General features: G+C 42.2%; 1 protein-coding gene and 1 pseudogene across 1 annotated transcript in view; one reads left to right on the top strand and one right to left on the bottom strand.

The window, feature by feature from the left end:
• The window catches only part of LOC111956864 (neurobeachin-like), a 328,897-nt gene that overhangs the window by 100,750 nt on the left and 204,266 nt on the right, over nucleotides 1-23,881 (bottom strand). Inside the window, 2 exon segments of the mRNA XM_070436743.1 lie at nucleotides 11,931-12,067; nucleotides 20,979-21,125. Coding sequence (XP_070292844.1) covers nucleotides 11,931-12,067; nucleotides 20,979-21,125 — 284 coding nt within the window.
• LOC111959592 (putative nucleotidyltransferase MAB21L1) lies at nucleotides 8,487-11,047 on the top strand (annotated as a pseudogene).

The raw sequence follows: 23,881 nt of genomic DNA, 5'->3' as shown, positions 1-23,881 counted from the left end.
CACCAGCATTTCATTACAACACAATCCTCTTTAATCCCTCCCTTTGCCTTTGTTTTCTGCTGCGCTGCTGTGTGCTTTGTTACTGGAAACATAGTGTTGAAGGGAGAGAAGGGCTGTGCAATTAATGTGAGATTCATAATGGGCTCCTGCGCTGCAGTAAAGATGCTCTGGTGGAGTATCACAGGGTAACACCGGGTCAGTGGGCCCATGATTACAGTGTCCACCTTTAGACAGGAGAGGAGACGTCTCCTACACATGAAGATTAATCACTCTGCCTCTGTTGCTTTGTTGCCTTCCGCTCTATATACACGAGACGATTTGTTGCCTTCCACTCCGTATACGGAGAGTGAAGGTGCCTCCTCATGTCTGTTCTTTTTATTTTATTTATTTATTTTACCGTTATTTTACCAGGTAAGTTGACTGAGAACACGTTCTCATTTGCAGCAACGACCTGGGGAATAGTTACAGGGGAGAGGAGGGGGATGAATGAGCCAATTATAAACTGGGGATTATTAGGTGACCATGATGGTTTGAGGGCCAGATCTTATATGTATACGCTATACACTGAGTGTACAAAACATTAAGAACACTTGCTCTTTCCATGACTTAGACTGACCAGGTGAATCCAGGTGAAAGCCATGATCCCTTACTGATGTCTCTTATTAAATCCAGATGATGAAGGGGAGGAGACCAGTTAAATAAGTATTTTTAAGCCTTGAGACAATTGAGACATGGATTGTGCATGTGTGCCATTCAGAGTGTGAATGGGCAAGTAAAAAGATGTAACTGCCTTTGAACGGGGTATGGTACTAGGTGCCAGGCGCACCGCTTTGAGTGTGTCAAGAACTCAAATCAAATCAAATTTTATTTGTCACATGCGCCGAATACAACAGGTGTAGCCCTTACAGTGAAATGCTTACCTACAAGCCCCTAACCAACAATGCAGTTTAAAAAATACAAATAACAAATTAAAGGAACAAGTAATTAAAGAGCAGGGGTAAAATAACAATAGCGAGAAAATATACAGGGGGTACCGGTACAGGGTCAATGTGTGGGGGCACCAGTTAGTCGAGGTAATTGAGGTAATATATACATGTAATATGTACAGAACTGCAACGCTGCTGGGTTTTTCACCCCCAACAGTTACCCATGTGTATCAGGAATGGGTTCACCACCCAAAGGACATCCAGCCAACTTGACACAACTGTGGGAAGCATTGGAGTCAACATGGGCCAGCATCCCTGTGGAACGCTTTCGACAACTTGTAGAGTCCATGCCCTGACAAATGTATGCTGTTCTGAGGGAAATAGGGGTGCAGCTCAATATTAGGAAGGTGCACCTAATGTCTTGTACACTCAGTGTAAATACAGTCAGGTCCATAAGTATTTGGACAGTGACACAATCTGCATCATTTTGGCTCTGTACGCCACAACACGGGATTGGAAAGGAAACAATCAGGCTGTGCTTTAAGTGTAGACTTGCATCTTTAATTTAAGGATTTTCTAAAAACTATTGTATGAATCGTGTAGGAATTGCAACCATTTTTATACACAGCCCCCGAATTTTAGGGGCTCAAAAGTAATTGGACAAACTAACATAATCATAAATTAAATTGTGAGTTTTAATACTTGGTTGCAAATCCTTTGCAGTCAATGATTGCCTGAAGTCTGGAACCCATAGACATCACCAGATGCTGGGCTTCTTCCCTGGTGATGCTCAGGGCCTTTACGGCTGCTGTCTTCAGTTCCCGCTTGCTCTTAGGGCGTTTTGCCTTCAGCAAGTGAAATCCATGCTCAATTGGATTCAGGTCAGGTGATTGACTTGGCCATTGCAGAACATTCCACTTCTTTGTCTTAAAATGTATTTGGTTGCTTTTGCAGTATGCTTCGGGTCATTGTCCATCTGCACTGTGAAGCGCCGTCCAATGAGTTTTGAAGCATTTGGCTGAATCTGATTAGATAATATAGCCCTAAACACTTCAGCATTCATCCTGCTGCTTTTGTCAGCAGTCACATCATCAATAAATACAAGGGAACCAGTTCCATTAGCAGCCATACATGCCCACGCCATAACACCACCTCCACCATGCTTCACAGATGAGGTGGTATGCTTCGGATCATGAGCAGTTCCTTCCCTTCTCTATACTCTTCTCTTCCCATCATTCTGGTACAAGTTGATCTTTGTCTCATCTGTCTATAGGATGTTGTTCCAGAACTGGACAGGCTTTTTAGATGTTGTTTGGCAAACTCTAATCTGGTCTTCCTGTTTTTGAGGCTTACCAATGGTTTACATCTTGTGGTAAACCCTCTGTATTTACTCTGATGAAGTCTTCTCTTGATTGTTGACTTTGACACAGATACACCTACCTTCTGGAGGGTGTTCTTGATCTGGCCAACTGTTGTGAAGGGGCTTTTCTTCTGTCATCCACCACAGTTGTTTTCCGTGGTCTTCCGGGCCTTTTGGTGTTCCTGAGCTAACCAGTGCGTTCTTTATTTTGAAGAAAGTACCAAATAGTTGATTTGGCCACACCTAATGTATTTGTTATCTCTCTGAGTGGTTTTGTTCAGCCTAATGATGGCTTGCTTCACTGCAGTGACAGCTCTTGGACTTCATATTGAGGGTTAACAGCAACAGATTCAAAATGCAAATGCCACACTTGAAATCAACTCTATATCTTTAATCTGTTTACTTGTAGATGAATTAATGCGGGAGTAACACACATCTGGCCATGGAAGAGCTGAGCAGCCAATGTACAATTAATTTTGGTTCCTTAATAAAAGGGGGGGACCACATCTAAAAAGTGCTGTAATTGCTACACCGTTCACCCAATTTGGACATAAATACCATCATATTCATTATTTAATTTCAACTCCAATATGCTGTGGTAGACAGCTACAATAATAATAACTTGGTCAGTGTCCAAATATGTATAGACCAGATTGTATATATCTTACAAAAACAAACATGAGGGGGCACCTTTCCTCTCCCTGGCAAAACAACCTGGATATTGCACTATAAACTAGTCTCCAAACCACAAGCCTGTACAATACTGCTACTCTAACAGCTTCACAACAGCAGAGATGTTAACAGATAACAGAATAATAACATATCAGGACACTGCTCCCATCTCTTACTAATAGAATAGGGATACGTAGTCAGTTGTACAACTGAATGCATTCAACTGAAATGCGTCTTCGCATTTAAACCAACCCCTCTGAATCAGAGAGGTGAGGGGGGCTGCCATAATGGACTTCCACGTCTTCAGCGACCGGGGAACAGTGGGTTAACTGCCTTGCACAGTAATACCTTAACACAGTCACATAGAACAGATACAGAGTTTATCTGTGTGATTATACAGACAGGAGAAGCCACAGGCTGCATCACAAACGACACCCTATTCCCTATGTAGTGTACATATAGCAGATACCATTGGGCCCTGGTCAAAAGTTGTGCACTATATAGGGAATAGGGTGCCATTTGTGATGCAACATAACATAAGCATTTCTACACAGTAATGCCATGGGCACATACAAAAACAGAAAAATATGTGATCGCTCACAGAATGTTATGCTGTGTATTTTTTAAATGGCAGACCTCTGATAATACCTCTCATTTTCTGTGTTATTATGTGAAGCCGTGTTGGCAAATAAAACTAAATTATATTTAATTATATTCATGCTAAATTGATGCAAATACATGCATGTCATTCATCAGAAAGGCTGACAAGCGTTCCATATTGAGGAGAGGAGGGAGGTGGGTGGCAGAGGAGAGGGGCACAACAGAAGCTGAGATAATTCGTTAATTTCCCCTGTTCCCACCCCCCCTCTCTCGCTCTCTTCTTTCTCTCTCCCTCTCTCGCTTTTTCTCTCCTCCTCTCTCTCTCCTCCTCACTCTCCGTGAGTAGTGAGGAGCCAGGAGTGTTGTCCACTCCTGGCTCCTCACTACTCACAGAGAAAGTCTGCTGACAGGAGAGCTGTATCTCAATCCTTCTCTCTGCAATATCTAGAATCCTTTGTTCTTGACTCCTCCTCCTCAATCGTATTGGAGGATAAGGTCCAAGGTCCCTCCCCTCTGACCTTTTTCTCCAATCTACTTTGAGAAGGATGCGAGGTCAGAGAATGTGAGGAATCAAGGAAATATGAATCGAGAAAGAGGCTAACACAAGGAGGCTGCTGACACGAGGAGGGGGTATAACAGATGAAGAAAGGTGGGGGCCGGAGATCCAGAGGGGGTCGAGGTGGAGGGAGGATCCAGAGGGTGGAAGGCACAAGGCCCAGAAATTAACGGGCTACCCCACAGAGACACCATATTGTCTAGAATAATGATATTCAGATTATTAAAAACCCCAATGACAATGTCATTTTGAGATGAATGAATTTTGTGGGGAACATGTCAGTGAGTCCCCACCCCGAGAGGGTTAAGAGTATTATTCATCCCAGTGTGAGGCCTAATGCTGATCACACATGTCTTAAATGCCACCCTCTTAATCTGAGTCCTATTGCACTGCCACTCCATTCGAGACTGTTGGTATAATCTGGAGTTGACTTGGTGACTGAACCTCTCCTTGGCTGCCCTCCATCCCCAGTCCTCTATAATGCACAGCGAGATAGATGACAGAATAACATGGATGACCTTATTTGTCATGTTCTAACAGGATTATAAATAGAGACACACACTGAGTATTATTATCCTCAATTAGCTGACTTTAATGGCCACATTATGAGATGATGTTATTACTATTGAGACTTTTAAATTGTTTAATATGGTCCGTCTTAATCAATATTATTATGGTTTTAGCTGGGTTTGGTCTTAATCATTTACACTAATGGTGTCTATAATGCACCACGGTATTGTACATTCATAAAAACTTTTACACTGTCTGGGGCGATGGATTTGTGGCATCGAAAAATGATGTTATATTGTGAACTTAGACTTGTAATTGTCAAGCTGAAAAATCGCATGTCCATTTTCAGTCCGTTGTGTGTGTGTGTGTGTGTGTGTGTGCGTGATAAACTATGGTGTCATCACAAAGCCATTTCAGCTATTAGACAAGAACTGTTGACCCCATGCCAGACCACTGACAGGAGGATCAGTCTTACTAAAAGAAAGAGAAAAATGAAGAATGGAGGGAAAAAGGAGAAGTGCAGTAGAGGCCAGCTCTGGAAACAAAGAAGCCTTCTACACAGAGAGGCTGGGTCACATGGTAGGAAGTAGAAGTCATTGTATTGATTTACACAATCATGCATAAAACTAGAGGGTCAGAGATTGGCTGAAATTAGGCTGGGTCAGAAATAGGTTCTAATGAAATTAGGCTGGGTCAGAAATAGGTTCTAATGAAATTAGGCTGGGTCAGAAATAGGTTCTACTGAAATTAGGCTGGGTCAGAAATAGGTTCTAATGAAATTAGGCTGGGTCAGAGATAGGTTCTAATGAAATTAGGCTGGGTCAGAAATAGGTTCTAATGAAATTAGGCTGGGTCAGAAATAGGTTCTAATGAGATTAGGCTGGGTCAGAAATAGGTTCTAACCCATATCTGCTATTGTGGATCTTACACATAGACAATACAGGATAGCGCAGGATAGTGTATCTGAGTAGAGTAGAGTAGAACAGGTTGTTAGTGTTGATCTATAGTAGAGTAGACCAAGGGTGTGTTCAGGACGACAGAACGGTGTGCAACGTTTAATTCACACACAAATGTACCTCAAAGGCTGTTGAAGAAAAGTGTGCACCGTTTTGAGGAAACGTGCAATTCAGTACAAACCGTCACGCAACGCAGCAAACGTTGAATCGAACTGAACGCACCTCAGGTTGTTAGAGCTAAGCATTAACATTTCCATGTAGATCTGTGTAGGGTAGTCCAGGTTGTTAGAGCTAAGCATTAACATTTCCATGTAGATCTGTGTAGGGTAGTCCAGGTTGTTAGAGCTAAGCATTAACATTTCCATGTAGATCTGTGTAGGGTAGTCCAGGTTGCAGCCACATTCTTTAGATTAAAGAGGTGATAATCCTGAAGAAAAGCCCCTCCTCTATCACGCAGAGGGATGACCAGCCTCGTGGCCACACTCACACACAGTTTGAAGTCGACTGTAGACTAGTCTGGATCTAATAAAGGCCAGTATACCTGCTGATCTACACACACACACAGACAGAGACAGAGAGAGATGGAGAAGAGGTGCGGGTTTTCCTTCCATCTCTCTCCATATGGAACCAGTATAGAAAGTCCTACATTCACAAAACACTCCATGAAAGTGACCAAGAAAATTCTAAACTAGAAAGTGGTAGCTAGTTTTGTCAATATCTAACCCCAAACGATTTCTGTTGACTATCCATCTAAAATAATAATCACGGTTAAGAATATAATAAACTATATTTCACACTTAATTTGAATTAATAGTTTCATTGTAGACCTTTAGGATGTGCCTAGCGTAATCACGTGTTTTCTTGGCAAGGTCTATCCCAGCACACCCATGTGTTGTCATATCTGTAATGTCTGCCTGGTAACAGTGGGACATTATTAATTATGATTGGGCTGATGCTGCTGACAGAGACCTCTAGACTGGCTGGCATGATAGTAGGAGACAAATATCCATCACACACACAGAGATATTACATTGGGAACTGACAAGGTGCAGTCTATCCTGATAATTTGTGGTTCTGTGCAGCAAAGTGTTGGTGCAGATGAGTGTAAACGTCTTTATGTCCTGTACTTCTGCCATTTAAAGTCTTCTTCAAAGCTCAAACTGAACCATCTGAGACGGGAAGCCACGATGATAACTACTTATTAAGCTAGAGATGGTTCAGAGATAGGGAGATAGTTCGGTGATAACTACAGAGATTGTTCGGGGATTTGGTGTGCCGAAACATGCAGCAACTTCGTCATCATAAAAATATCTGTCTACTGGTGTTGTGCATAAATGTCTTGCTTCCATTGAGGTCTTGATAACACAATGAACTGTGTTATATTAGTAATACGATTGGAATAGCTAAGGAGTATTATTGTAATAGTAATATGAATATTGTAGGCCTAGCCTATGTAGAACTCATTTACTTCAGAAAAAAATACTAGGCCTACTCAACTCAATGATATATATAATTAGGCTAAAATAATAATCACAATAATTATAACATTGTTTTTTTTAATGCAATTGTTTAAATTTTGTTTAATTGGTTCTTTCATCATATTCATGATAAATGTAAACACTGCTCTCACACAACACTAACCGGGAATGATGTCTACAATGTACAACATCAATACTTTGTCGAGTATTAATAGAAATGGCCTGCTTTTGAAAACCTTGAGTTCACAACCTGTTCATGCTGACAAGACACCGTCATACAATATCGTGGACTATATAATCATCGGAATGACGTATTTCAACCAACTAACTAGATGCTTGGAATAAAACATTTACCATTGTTGAAAAATAATTAATATAGGAAATATATTAAAAAGCCTACACATGTATAGATTACAGTCTTACAAATGTAACCTTTATTTAACTCGGCAAGTCAGTTAAGAATACATTCTTAATTACAATGACGGCCTACATTAATGGCAGTATCGATGCCATCTTAATTTTTCTTCACTGAAAAGATGTGTCCTACTTAATTTGACAAGTTCATCCTTCAATTAATGAGGGATATTAGGCCTATTTCATACATTGGAATAATGAAGAAATATTAACATTCATATTCAAAAACGTCTTAATTGAAAAATACGCCTGAAAATGTATTTGTACAACACTGTAAGAAAAAACAGTTAACTTCTAAAGGGCTTTGGGCCTTTATGTTATCATTAGCCTATTTACGCTGGAAAAGAAAACACCGAAAATTAACCGGTCCAATATCTTTTAACTACTAGGATGTTGCATACATGCATAATTTCCAAAATAACCATGCGATTTCACAGGCCTAATAATTATACAATGGCCTAGCCGACTGACATGCTACAGATGTAAATCCATATTCTATAGGCTATTTCAACATGCAGTAGGATATCTTTTTTCTAAGGACACTGCATTCCAAAGTCCTATTTGAAATGTCCCTGTAGAATAGATTTAGCAGTGCGAATCTTCAGTCAAAGCCCCAAAAATCTAAAATAACCAAGACATAACCCCACGCAACAACTGTCATCAAACCTGTCATTCTAGTCGTCGTGTCTAATATTAGATCAGGTACCGTCCAGAGGCTGTGCACAATACAGACACTAATCATCAAGAATAAAACAAAACGAAAATAAGAGTAAACGAGAATAATAAACACGAGAAAAATACAACGTAAAATACATGTTTTATTCAAAACAAATAAATACGCAAAACCCTGGCATATGTTAGAGCCTAACCTACTGTAGCGTTCAACCAAGCAGTTTCAAGTGAGCAGTTGAAGAAAATGCGTAAGAATTTCAAAAACACAGCCTGAAAGAGAGTAGAAAAGGGGTCTGTTTTTTCTGTCGCCAACGCGTAGGTGGACTTCCGATCCTCGAGACTACTACCTTTAGTTTAAACTGTATATAAAACCCGGGGATTAATTTGTTGTTGATAAACTGGAGGCGGTGACGAATCAGATTGCGATTGGACATCCTCGTTCATAACCCTCCCTTTATAATTTCCCGAAGAGCGTCCGGGCTGTTAAACACAGAAAGACTCAGCCGCCTCCACGACGCCCTCACACACACAGACAGACAGCACCGCGCACTTTCATATGCGGATCCATAACTATAGCAGTGATTAGAGAAATAACAAAAACGAGGTTGTTTCGACTACTGACGTGAGAGGGTGTTTTATGGATTTTTGAAAATTATTCGCAAATCTAAGTACATACATTTTCCAACTGCAGTTCAATGCAAAAGCGTATGCTTTAGACCGGCGAGGTTATTACGCATGTGCCCCAACAAGCAATAATAGGCTTGGTTGGGACTTTTGGAACACATTTTTTTTCTTTTTAATAGCGTTCTTTCTTCTCTAAAATTGGCTCCCATACAAACAGCCGCGTTGGATCCGTCGGCTTACTGCGAGACTCCGGTCTACAACCCGGATCTCTGCCCTAACATGATAGCCGCCCAGGCCAAGCTGGTGTACCACCTCAACAAATACTACCAGGAGAAATGYCAATCTCGGAAGGCGGCCATCTCCAAGACCATCCGGGAGGTGTGCAAGGTGGTGTCGGACGTCTTGAAGGAGGTGGAGGTGCAGGAGCCCCGCTTCATCAGCTCTCTCAGCGAGATGGACAACCGCTTCGAGGGNGTGTGCAAGGTGGTGTCGGACGTCTTGAAGGAGGTGGAGGTGCAGGAGCCCCGCTTCATCAGCTCTCTCAGCGAGATGGACAACCGCTTCGAGGGRCTAGAGGTCATCTCCCCCACRGAGTTCGAGGTGGTGCTCTACCTCAACCAGATGGGGGTGTTTAACTTCGTGGATGATGGGTCTCTGCCGGGCTGCGCCGTGCTCAAGCTGAGCGACGGCCGCAAGAGGAGCATGTCTCTCTGGGTAGAATTCATCACTGCCTCCGGCTACCTCTCTGCGCGCAAGATCCGCTCCAGATTTCAGACCCTAGTGGCGCAGGCCGTGGATAAATGCAGCTATAGAGATGTTGTCAAAATGGTGTCTGACACCAGCGAGGTGAAGTTACGCATCAGAGACAGATACATCGTTCAGATCACCCCGGCTTTCAAATGCACCGGGATCTGGCCCCGCAGCGCAGCGCACTGGCCCCTTTAACCGCAATCCCTGGGCCGCGGGCTAACAGGGTAGCCGAAGTAAAGGCCGAGGATTCAACCTTCTTCTCTAAAGAGTGCTACTCGTTGAACGGAAAACAAAGTTCGGCAGAGAGCGACGCCTGGGTCCTGCAGTTCGCGAGGCCGAGAACCGCCTACTGCTGGGAGGTTGCAGGAAGAAATGTCTGTCGGTCCTCAAAACGGTACGAGACCGGCACCTTGAGCTGCTGGGACGCCCCTCAACAACTACCACATGAAGACTCTGGTTTCTTATGAGTGTGAAAAAACATCACGGGAGTCTGACTGGGACGAGAACAACCTCGCGGGACCGTTTGAACGGATTCTATTGCAGCTTATTTCGTGTTTGCAGTGCAGGAGGTGTCCCCATTACTTCCTGCCTAATCTAGACCTGTTCCAGGGAAACCTCATTCTGCTCTAGAAAATGCAGCCAAACAGACCTGGCACTGCGAGAGAGATTCTGACCAACCCCAAAAGCTTGGAGAAACTCTGAGGTAAATACATGTGTGTTATAGTGAAGGAGGGTCAGCGAGAGGCCTGGTGATGTATCAAAGGACTATGGACAGAAATGGTCACAATGCCTCTGTTTTATTCACGGTCTTGTAAAATGTGACTATCCTCTGACGAGGAAGAGGTTTACTCTGATATCACTTTTATGACCCATAGTCAAATATGACCCTTCTCTYAACTCTATATGGTGATTTAGGAGCAAATTGTACCATCAATCCACATTCAAGGTTAGGTTTCATTTCAGTATTAATCTTTCGTTATTTCTCTCCATGCCCACGGTTGTCTAAATCGTTTATTTGCTTAAATGCTTTAAAATAAAGCCCCCATACAAGCCTTGAATAAATATTTATACTGTAAATACATTCATAGGTTGTGAAATTGTCAATGTTGTCCTGTGACATGTAAACTTAGGAGTTCAATTACACCTTTTGAAGTAAAATGTTTTTTTTTTATCTGGTAGAAAATACATTCATTTAGTACATTCATTTCAGTAATAGTCTGCTGTATCTGTTGTCAGTGGACATTTTCTAATTTTGAAAGTTTACATTTTGATGGTACTATTTGTTACATTTAAAAAAAAACATTCCATAAACATACTTGAATTCTTATTTAAAGTATACTCGATACTTTTTTGTTTGTACCTTGCTTACATGATAAAACCTGAAAATAAGAAAATATATATGAATACAGTCTAATTGAGAAGAAAAAATGCACTTGAAATACACTGGATTATAACATTTGTGATCTGATTTTTTATTCCTGTCTCTGAATTAATTTAAAGAGTTAGCCTAATAAAAAATAGCTATGTAATATTTGTGTCCCAATCATGATTAATTAAATGTATAACTTGTATTTTTTCATATATAGGCCATATTTCTTGTATGCATCATACATGGGTATTTTATAAGCCTAGTGTTTAACCCGTTTTAAATTACGCAAATATAGTTTGTCATTTCTCTATTAATTCCGGCTATAAACCTACCCTCCATATTGTATCTATCAGGTTGTCTACGTTATAATAATAGGCTGTCTATTTAAAAGCTTTTTATAGGCGTAATGCTGTTGGAAAAAACAAATGTATGAGAGGTACGGTTGGGGTTAGACATTAGGCCTATATTTCTAATATACCGTGCACACGAAGAATGCGCAAAACAGGTGTTTTGAACGCGTAATTGTGTACATTTCTAGGTTACAATCTTAGTATGCGCCTAATAGTACTAGTAGTTATGCCATGTCCATACACAGTCGCTATATTTATAAACAAGGATAATATTGGTGTAAAATCGAACAGACCTCGTAGGCTCTCGTTTGATGACATAGGTTTACTGGTTTTGAGGGGCTCAGAATATCAATAAATGTGTAAAATGTTGTATGCCTACAGGTCAGGTTCTCTCCAGAGGCCTGGGTAGGTTTAAGGCTCGTCTACATCCCGGGACTCCAAATGGCACAACGTTCCAATTGGACCAAATATTTTAAAACGCTCCACAATCTCCTAATGGTTGAATTCTTGCACATGGGCGAACCTGAATAATTATTTTAATCTCTAAATGACATTTTGTGTCTTGTAAAAGAAAGGAACCTGGGGGCATTGCAGGCCCAGCCAAAACATGAACATGAATCAGTAAAGTCAACTTGAATGTGAACAAAAGCTTGTGCATATCAAACAGAAAGGGGAAGTGGCGATTGGACTTACCGTGGAGTCAAGCCGTTTGAAGGAGGGGTCATCCTCGTCCACTTCGAAATAGATCTCGGTCGTCGTGATGGAGATCGTCCCTCGCGCCACTATTACTGGGGCCACGAGCTGGGCTGGGGTGCTGAGAACCACTGGGCCTATAATGCGTAATACACCGTGCATCAGATATAAGGACAAACAAAACATGGTCTTTAACAATTCCTAACAAATAATCGGATTTGTTTGATTGTGAATTATCATCAAATTTGAGTCTACTTCGATTTAGTCAGAGCACATATTGAGGCGATGTAATGTCTAGGATGCAAATTCTACAATTTCTTCTTAATTTGAGCACATGCACAGTTCTTAATTATCACGGTAACAAGTCTGTATTCAGAGTTTATTTTTTATGCAAACTCGAATTACTCGTTCAGGTTAAACACAGAACACGGCTCCATTTTGGGTTGCACTCTGGAGGCTATAAAACAGGTTATTTTTAACCAAATCGCCAGTCGGCCAATTAAACAAGCATATAGGCCTATATACATTCTAGGCTTACAAAACGATTTGAAGCTAATTTACATAAGTAATAACCAGTTTAACTAAAGGCGCGTGCTGTGCAATAGGGCCAGCAGTATGATACGGTCTATCAGAACTAAACCAGAGATGAGGAGCGCTTGCCAATATGATGAATGTTCACTTATAACCTATAGGCTATTATTATGCATATTCATATTTTTCATAACAATTATTTCAGTTACTATAGCAACATCTGGGGCCTCTAAAAGAGAGACACAACACCACCCCCAAATGATTGTGACAATTTGCATAGCATCCTAAACGAAAAAAATATTTTTGAAACAGTTTCTTTGAGGGAAAATAAAAGCTTTTGCATTTGTGGTGACAATATCCGTTCAGTATTTATTTACGATGGTTTTTTTGATCCCTGGTCAGCTGATGGGATCACATGCCATCTCTCTTTTTGTCTCCACCCGTCTTCCTCCCCATCTCCATCTCTCCTCCTGTCCTCTTTTCTCCCTCCATTCTCCATGTTCTATTTGGAGCACTATCGCCGAGGCGCGTCAGCGCCAGTGATTTGTCTCGAGCTCAAATGAAAGCTCTTGAAATTGGGATATTTATCGATCGCGTGAACTCCAAAGAGTCACTTTAATGTCTCGTCAATCTTAATCCTGTGCTCCTCAGCCAATTATGCCTGATACTGTTGCGAGATTTCAAGTGGATTTTGGTTTCAATTCCCTGGGCGCTCTTTCATTGTGCTCACGGAGCGTTCAGGAATAGTGGAATCGGCTTTCCTACTCTTTCTCGCTGCCTGCCCTATAGCTGTCTGTATTAAACTGATCTTATCTGATTACACCATCACCGTTAAATATGTGCTTTACAAGCTGTAGTAAACATGTAATATCCCGGGTCTAATAACGTTACAGGTGTATTTATTGTATGCCTATGAGAACATATGTCCCTAACATGCCTCACAACATATTCATGAATAGATACTACAAAATACACGATTATATATAATGTATAGCCTACAATATAGGCCTACGTGTACATATAACGTAATATTATACAATATAATTACTGCGTTGCTCTCACAGAACAGAACGCAATGCTTTTGAACATGGAGCAAAACGTGACCAAAACATCACTGTCATTATTATTGATTAGCCTATGTAATTATCTTGTAATGACAGCTGTTCTTAGTGTTGTTTCCACATTGAGAGAAATATTAAACCTGCCCCATGTTAGGCTACATTTGAACAGAGAATTAGGCCGACGTCTCAATTAACGGACAGATATTGTTTTATATTCGATGCTGTTTGCAAGAGATTCCCAGCAACCTAAAGGGTTTGTCTTTCTGCAACATAAACTCTCTATTCAAAGATCTCTAGTCTACTCCCCCTCGGAGCGCGAGAGAGAGAATAAAAAGACGTTGGAGGGTACAGAACCATTGTGTTGTGGCCTGAAGGGGCTCTGGTACATACAGAGACAATACAGCCTTAATCCACTGGATCCACCGCGCTACAGGGACGGGATTAAACTGTAATCCCTCTAGGTATACTCCATAATTAGGAGTTAGTATTAAAACGTTTACACGATAATAATAATAAATTATACAGGTTTCCATATGCCAAAGGACTGGATTCTGATAATACGTGAACTATAATGCTAGATCTTTGGAGCCTTTTTTTCTTCTTTTTAGAAGTTATAGTAGTAATAATAATATTTACACACACACACACACACACACACACACACACACACACACACACACACACCTTTGACTTGGATGGTCTTCAGAGTAATATTTCAGAAACATGTAAATTGTACATTGAGCAAATAATTCAATTTATAGCAAAAATTATTCCAGTTATAATATTCTATTACATAGTTGCAGTTTCTTGGTGTTATTCTGTGTGTACTGGTAAACTGTTAAAAAGTCTGCTCTGATGAAGACAGTCACAGTGATGTCACTGCTACACAGACACAAGGCATTCTGGGTAGTGTCATAATTAAAACAGCACTGTACATTCTCCCACAGTCCTGAATGCCCAACATTCCTCTCAAAGGCTTGAATACGTCTAAGAATTCCCTATATAGGGCACCATTTTTGACCAGGGCACATAGGCCATCAGTGTGCCTTTAGGGACGCAACCTAAAACTGTCCCATTTCCTGTCATATATACAATAAAGATTAATTTCTTAAACAATGTAAGGTAGACAGTGATATTATATGTAATTCAACACATCCTGAGCAGTGTACTTTTTTTATGGGGTTTTGTCTAAGTATTTATGACACTATTATCTTGCACTCATAAGGCTAATTATTACCCATGTAAGGGATACAATTATATATTAATGAGAGAGAGAGAGAGAGAGAGAGAGAGAGAGAGAGAGAGAGAGAGAGAGAGAGAGAGAGAGAGAGAGAGAGAGAGAGAGAGAGATATGAACGGTGAACTTCACTTGTTAGGGCATGATAATGCACCCTTGAGAGAGTACAGAATGCCTGTTTTTGACTGGTCCATCCAAAGGTCTGTCAGTTAAGATCATTAATATCTCAACCAAAACAGTAAACAGCCACTATCTAAATACAACACCTCCCTCTTCCATCCCCTCCTCTCCTTGTGTGATTTGGGTTACAGATGAGTAGACAAAAGGAGTGTGTTGATGCCAGTGAGAGCAGACGGTGTTGCCAGTGTTCAGGGGGAGTGAAACTAATCATGGGTTTGGTAACCACAGGGCAGGCTCCACCCGCCCCAATAGCTAGCTGAGCCCAGGGTAAGCCACACCTCCACTGGCAGCAGACACTGGCCTGATGTTTGGTTGGCAGGAGGAGAGAGAGAGGAGGAGGAGAGAGAGAGATATGGGGGAGAGAGAGTTAGAGGGAGAGAGAGAGACAGACAGACAGAGAGTGAGAGAGAAAGAAAGAGAAGGAGAAAGGCTGTCAACACACAGGGATGATCTCCCACTTAGACTGCTCAGGGCAGAGAGAGATAGAGTTTAAATATAGAGCACACAGACTGTAGCATATAGATATAGAGCACATAGACAGAACACTACCTAATGTCCAGGACTTCCGAAAGGTCAGTCTGAGATAGCGAGGGCTCCCCTTCTGGTCAGAATGTGAACATACCTTTAACTTTACCATGATGCAATAAAAACAAATATTTCTTAAGGGTTTTTGAATGGTTCCAAAAATAAATGTTTCAACCAACATTTTTAATAAGGTTGGAATTGATGTAGCTGGATAAAGAAAGGTTCAATTTTGAAATCTCTGTTTTCATTGTAACTGGTCGAGTTGATTTTGGATGGTGTTTCTTTATATATAAAGGCCAGTGCAGTCAAAAATGTGATTTACCTATGTTTTATATATATTTCCACACTATGAGGTTCTAATAATACTGTGCAATTGTGAAAATTATGATGATGTCCTTTCATTGTAAGAGCTGTATGAAAAGACCGCCTAAACTTTCAGCCTATTTTTGTGGGATGGAGTTTTGGCCTGTCTGGTGACATACCCAAGTGGTAAATTTGGGTGCGTTCGTAAATTTGCTCTGGCTATCTAATCCGATTTCAGAGCACTCTCGTCTGAGTGTACAAGAGCGCAGAATAGCTGACGAATTTACGAACGCTCAACACCCATTGAATATGGCCGGTGTCAGTAAACCTCGGCAAAAAAGCATAATTAAATTGTTGCAAGCAGCACAGTTACAGTCACCAATGCTCTGGATAACATGAAAAAAGCCTAACCAGCTCTGCTAGGACGAGAAAAATGGTCAGAGTTCTCTCATTTCTGTTTGGAAGTAGCTCGCAAGCTAGCTAACTTGTTTTTATTTATTTATTTTTTACCCCTTTTTCTCCCCAATTTTGTGGCATCCAATTGGTAGTTACAGTCTTGTCCCATCGCTGCAACTCCCATATGGACTTGGTAAAGGCGAAGGTCGAGAGCCGTGCSTCCTCTGAAACACAACCCAGCCAAGTCGCACTGCTTCTTGACACAATGCCCGCTTAACCTGGAAGCCAGCCGCACCAATGTGTCGGAGGAAACACCGTACACCTGGCGACCATGTCAGCATGCACTTGAGACCGGCCCGCCACAGGAGTCGCTAGTGCGTGATGGGACAAGAACATCCCTGCCGGCCAAAGCCTCCCCTAACCCGGACGATGCCGCACCACGGGTCTCCCGGTCGCGGCCGGCTGCGACAGAGCCTGGGCTCGAACCCAGGATCTCTAGTGGCACAGCTAGCACTGCGATGCGGTGCCTTAGACCACTGCGCCATTCGGGAGGCCAAGCTAGCTAACTTTAACCAGTTAGCTTGGGAGCTTGACTGCCGTTGTGAGGCCAGAACGCTCTAATCAACCCTACTCCTCAGCCAGAGCATCCAGTGTGCGCTCTGAATGCTCCGAGACTGRAACGCTCTGAATTTACAAACAGACAATCTGACAACGCTCTGAATTTACAAACGCCCAGAGTGCACTCTGAACACTCTCTGGCACCCCAGAGTGAATTTACGAGCGCACCCTTAGTTAATAGACCCATAAGAAAGAGCGTTCCAAACCTTTCTGCCAATAATAGCTAGTTTTACATTTTCCCCTTCCCACTCAGACCACTCACAGACAGTCCTAAGAAAATTCTTGCCTGAGAAATTGCTCTTTGCCAAGAAGATCTTTTTGAACATATTAATTGATCACAGTAAGGTATTTGTTACCCAGAAATTATTTTATATTGAGATAAAAACATCTGCATTGGACCTTCAAAGGGCAGTGCATTTAAAAATGTTATTTACCTGTTTTTTTAAGACATTTCCACACTATAAAGTCTAAATAGCACTCTGAAATTGTGAAAATTATGATAACGCCCTTTTTGTGTAAGAGCCGTTTGAAAGAAAATACCTGGAATTCAGCCTGTTCAGGTGGGATAGAACTTTTGGGCCACATCATGATGTCACATTGTGAACTGATTATAATCGACCAACGACTCTTCATCTGGGTAAGGGGGTGGGCTCTAGACCATCCTATCCGCTCATCAGGGCAGTGTATGTAAATATCTTCACATTTGCTTTCTAACGCCCATACGAGTCTTGGAGTTATTTTCATTAAATAAACACAGAGTGATTTATGAGACATACAGTGATGATTGAATTCATTTTTTTTTACACAGCCACTACTTAAAGGCCTGATTGTACCTCTTGAGATTCTGGACAGAAGCCAGTCATTGCATGTCTCTAAAGCTACACCCACTTACATGGCAACATTGTAGATACAATAGTCTACCATTATAATTCACTGTGTCAGAATGCCAACATACCAGTAAACCCTTATCTTTTAAAAGAAACATCAGCTACATCATCAACATGCTTTCAATATCATTTTCTCAAATGTCTTAGGAATAATTTTACTCCTCAGAAAAAACTGTTTCTTAGAAGGTCTGTGAGCATGACAGAGGAGGCACAGTAACCAGATTCTCTCTCAGTCCATTTGCTGCTTTATAATCCTTGTGATTGGAACATAGTAAACGTTTCAGGAATTTATGATGGCTGCCAGGATCCGCTATTGTATTCCAGTAAAACGCTTGCATCAGGCATAAAACCACCRCAGCGCTTGCTGCTCTTATTTCAGGGACCAGTTGTTTGCAGCATTCAGGCAGTGTATCGGACCGTTGAACAGCTCCTCTTGATCTATATTCACAACCAGACTGAACTCTGAATATCTCTCCCCTGTGAGGCCAAGGCAAGTATACCTAAAGCAGCAGAAAGCATAGTTCTGACTGGAGAGTTTGGCCCACAAAGCTGGAGCCTGGTGCCATATGACCAGGAGGTGGGTTGGAGAACATTGAGAACACTGTGAGAACAGTAAGAGAACACTATGTTAAAAGTAGAACACTATGCGAACACTATGCGAACACGATGAGAACCCGACAAGAACCCGACGAGAACACTACCAGAAAGGGAAGGGGATACCTAGTCAGTTGCACAACTGAATGCATTCAACAAAAATGTGTCTTCCGCATKTAACCCACCCCCTCAGAAYCAGAAAGGTGCTCGTGGCTGCGTTAAACGACGTCCACATTATTGGCACTCAGAGAGCTACCTACCACCCTTATGAGAACACAATGAAAACACTAGACCACTATATAGGGAACTAGAACCTGCTGCAAGTTGGCTATGCACACTGACATGCTGCCACTGCAGCCCAAGTCCATAGACACCACAGTTCCAATAACAATACTTACCTTGCAAGCCTGAAATGTGCACTACTCAATATTAGGAAGGAGTCCTTAAATGTTTTGTACACTCAAGAGAGCACCGGACACAGGCCATGCAAACTCAGTTGTTCACTGGAAGGAAATGGAGGCGGTGAGAAAGGGAACAGCTGGAAAGCCAGGGACCTGGAAGACATATGCAGATTTTTCTCCCAAGGTTCTGACTTAGGACGTAAAATCACTTTGGAGTCACTAGGAGCGAACGCCAAACAGCTAGGGTGTACTGAGAGCGCGTGGAGATCCAAAACACGCTTGGCCGACGCCAAGGCCATGAGCAGGGCAGTCTCGTAGGAAAGGACCTTCACAGACTCCTATGGTTCAAACGGCGACTCACACAGAGCATCCAGGACCAAAGCCAGGTCTCAGGTTGATGCCATAGATTTAGACACTGGTCTGAGCCGACGCATACCTTTCAGAAACTTCACCACCAGAGAGTGAGACCCCGGTGTAGAGCCGTCAATCCCTACATGACACGCCGGGATGGCTGCCATTTAAACCTTCAATGTGGAAAAAGAAAGGCCCTGCTCCAAAAGCTCTTGCAAGTACATCAAAATGTCCAACAAAGAGCATATAAAAGGAGAAACTCCTTTAACCTAACACCAACCCTCAAACGCAACCCACTTATATGTATACAACCCTCTTGTAGAGGGCATGTGCACCGCCTCTATAGTCTTTATCACGYTCAAGTGTAAACCCCTAGCCGTCAAATTCGACCCTGCAGGGGCCAAACCCATAGATCCCATACATGCGAACGTGGGTGCCAAACTCTCTGGGCCAGCGGGGAGCCACCAGAATCAACAGACCCTCCTGATGGACACTCTCCACGGTGGCCTGAATCAGGTCCACCGGAGGAAAAGCATAGAGCAGGGTTTGAGGCCAACTGAATGCGCTGTGCCGGAGTCAAACAACTTTCCTTGTGATACACTATGAACCCCAGAGACTGAATATGGGAAACGTAGCAGTGTGGAACTCCACCTGTTCCCTCAACTCCGCTATGACCATCCAATCATCCAGATAGGTCAATAATCGGATCCCTTGGCAACTCACCGGTGCCAAAGCCGCCTCCACCACCATAGAAAAAGCTCTGGGGCAATAGGGAGAGCCCGAAAGGCAGGACCAGRAACTTGTAGGCCACACCCTCGAAATKAAACCTCTGAAACGTTCTGTGGAGAGGATGTATAGCCACATGAACATACGCATTCTTTAGATCTATGGATGTGAACCACTGCAATAGCCGGTGAAGTGTAAGCATTTCAAACGTGCAAACCTTGAGGTGCTTGTTTAAAACATAAGTCCTGCTTGGGCCCCCCATACAATAAGGTATGCATGCACTACGGATAAAAGCATCTGCTTAATGCATATATTATTATTATATTACACGCTTCACTGTAGCTTTGGCAGCGGTATGAAGCTCTCTTGCCTGCGTGGCACAGTTCAGGTAAAACCTCCAAGTTTAAATGAAGTTTAAATGTCATTATTTAAGCATGCAATTTATTTTCTGGACATTCAGACATCATGTCATGGAACAGCTCTTATTAACCCTTTTCCTATCTAGTGCACACTTTTGACCAGATAGCTACGGGCCCTGGTTAAAAGTATTGCACTATCAAGGAATAGGGTGCAGTCCATGACTCAATGTTCTAATGATAATAAAATGTCTAGATATCAAACAACCAACTCATGTGTTTCAATAACTGATTGTGATTTGTTTATTTCCATATTTATTTCCACTGAGGAGGTTGATTCAAGTGATTTTCATTCATTATTTTGTTTTCATAGTTTCTCTGTCCGTTATAATCAGTAAGATCAGAGTGTTAATGTGGGTTAAAAGTTCAGTTTGTCAGGTTAGGTAATRTTAGTTTAGTTAATGATTTTCTGGGCCATTTGGAAGGTGGTGACATATCATGCGTTCCAAATGGMACCGTATTTCACCACTTTTGACGAAAGCACTATGTGCCCTAGTCAAAAGTAGTGCACTAACTAGAGAATAGGGTGCCATTTGAAATGCAGCCATGTTCAGATTGATCATCCTTCCGGAATCAATTTAGTTTTACTTGGACTGAGATGACGGACTGACCTCTGGAGACAAACAGGCGAGGAAGGAACGGCGCTAGAGGACCAAAACAACACAGAATAGAACCGACCGGTGTGTTTCACACATACACAACCACACAGGACCTACACTTTCACCTGAACACCTTGGAAACACTGTCCAGATTCACTTACACTACCAAACACATAAAACATAACCCAAACATAGGACAAATATGTGCATCTGTGTATCTCACCAGCCAGGTTGTCCATCTCCTTCTCCTGCAGCAGACTGGCAGTGTCGTCGTCTCCATCCAACATCAGGTCCGTCTCTGGGCTCTGATTGGCTACTGCCTGGCTGCGGAACCCCTTCTTCGACTTGACCAACTCGTCCTCCTCGCTGCCTGGAGGGGGAGGGGAGGGGGGACAGACAGAACAGTAGGAACAGTCAGTCAGAGAACAGTCAGAACAGGGGGTGGTGAGAGAGGAATAGTCAGAAAAATCTGACAACAGTCGGAAAAGTCAGGGAACAGCCTGACAGCAGTCAGATAACAGTCAGAAAACAGTCAGAAAACAGAAAAAACTGTCAGACAATAGCCAGAACAGTCAGGGAACAGCCCGAAAGCAGTCAGAGAACAGTCAGGGAACAGGCCAACAACAGTCAGGGAACAGCCCAACAACAGTCAGACAACAGTCAGACAACAGCCCGACAGAAGTCAGAGAACAGTTAGAACTGTCAGACAACAGTCATAAAACAGTCAGAAGAGTCAGGGAACAGGCCAACAACAGTCAGGGTACAGCCCAACAACAGTCAGACAACAGCCCGACAGAAGTCAGAGAACAGTCAGAAAACAGAAAACAGCCAGGCAACCGTCAGACAACAGTTAGACAATAGTCAGACAGAACAGTCATACAATCAGAGAACAGTCAGACAGAACAGCCAGGAAACAGCTAAACACCTCTCCCCTGAACCCCAAAGAGCAGATTCATATCAGTGTAGAAAGATAAGGAGATTATAAATGCTTTCAAGTGTCACATCAGTGGAGCCAAATGGGAATCTGGTTTTGATAGATTCATAAAACGCATACCATAACATCTGGCGAGCTTCGGAAGTCTGGATTAACCACAGTACCCACAATCTCTATATGAAACGTCCAATGATGACTGACTTGGAGTAAAGAGCGGTGTACTGTAGTATTTCATAACTATTGACGTCAGAACCCGAAGGAAACATATGAATACATTTAATACATTTCCAGCATCTAAACTGATAGGCTGTTTCAACATTTGTTATCAGACAAGGTAAACTATGAAACACTTTTGTTTTTAGAAAGCGGCAAAAGAGTGTTGAGGATATGTCTTCAGCTCAGAGTCTTTGAGGACTGTATCTATCGGCTGCTCAGACAGAACCACACTGATCAGACAGATAAATTAAGAGGATGAAAACACCACCACATTTCATCATATGGGCATACTGGAACAGAAGTCTAGTGGAACAGGACCATCACTCTACAGCCTGTGTCCCACCTTACAGTAAATTAACATCATACAGTATATACAGACTATACAGTACATCCACACCATACATAGTACAGTATGTACAGACTATACAGTATACATCCACACATACAGACTATCAGTACATCCACACCATACAGTATGTACGACTATACAGTACATCCACACCATACAGGACTATCAGTACATCCACACCATACAGTATTATACAGACTATCAGTACATACACAACACCATACAAACATACAGATATACAGCACATCCACTACCATCAGACTATACAGTACATCCACACCATACAGTATGTACAGACTATACAGTACATCCACACCATACAGGACTATACAGTACATCCACACCATACGCTACTAGTACAGTACATCCACCACCTAAGTATGCACAGGACCTATACAGACTATACAGTACATCCACACCATACAGTATATACAGACTATACAGTACATCCACACCATACATACCATACAGTACATCCACACCATACAGTATGTACAGACTATACAGTACATCCACACCATACAGACTATGCAGTACACCCACACCATACAGTATGTACAAACTATACAGTACATCCACACCATACATACTATACAGTACATCCACACCATACAGGTACAGTATGTACCAGACTATACAGTAATCCACCATACCATAAAACGATACAGACTATGCCATAACACTCCACACCATACAGTATGTGATAGCAGTACAGACTATACAGACATCCACACCAAAGTAGTACAGGACTATCAGTACATTCCACACCATACAGTATTATACAGACCTATTCAGTACACACACACCATACAGACATACTAATCACACCATAGTATTCGACATACAGTCACATCCACGTACCATATCAGACTATACTACGTACATCCTACAACCATACCAGTAGTAAGATCTGCACAGTACATCCCAACCAAGACCTCAGCTACATGAACTACCTACAGTACAAACATCCACACCTAGAGTATGTACCAGGATCTATACAGTACATACCCATACTACCATACAGCACACATACGTTGGACAGACTATACAGTCCATCCACACCCCGATATCATACATGCACCTACAGACTATACAGTACATCCACCTACTATTACAGGACCATACAGTACATCCACACCATAACAGACATACAGTACATCCACCACCATAGCTATCCAGTACATCCACACCATACAGACTATTTCAGTCAGCAACCCTAACATCGCTACATCCACCACAATGACAGACTCATAGGCAAGTACATCCACACCGATACCAGGTAACGACATACAGTAACATACACACCATACATACTATACAGTATCATCCCAGCACCCTACAGATTATACAGTACATCCACTCCATACAGTATGTACAGACATAGCAGCTACATCCATCACCATACATATGTCACGCAGTACATCCACACCATACAGTAGTACGAGCTACAGGACATCACAACAGGACGATTACAGTACGACCACCAACCATACTAGCTACTGTCACCCCCCCGCGATCGTACATCCACACCATACAGACATACAGGCATCACTACAGACTATCAGTACATCCACACCCATTACAGACTATCACAGTACATCCACCCCACTACACGTATGTACAGACT

Source organism: Salvelinus sp. IW2-2015, linkage group LG4p (assembly GCF_002910315.2).
Source record: "Salvelinus sp. IW2-2015 linkage group LG4p, ASM291031v2, whole genome shotgun sequence".
In the NCBI taxonomy this organism is placed as follows: domain Eukaryota; kingdom Metazoa; phylum Chordata; class Actinopteri; order Salmoniformes; family Salmonidae; genus Salvelinus; species Salvelinus sp. IW2-2015.
This window is presented reverse-complemented; position numbering and strand designations above follow the sequence as displayed.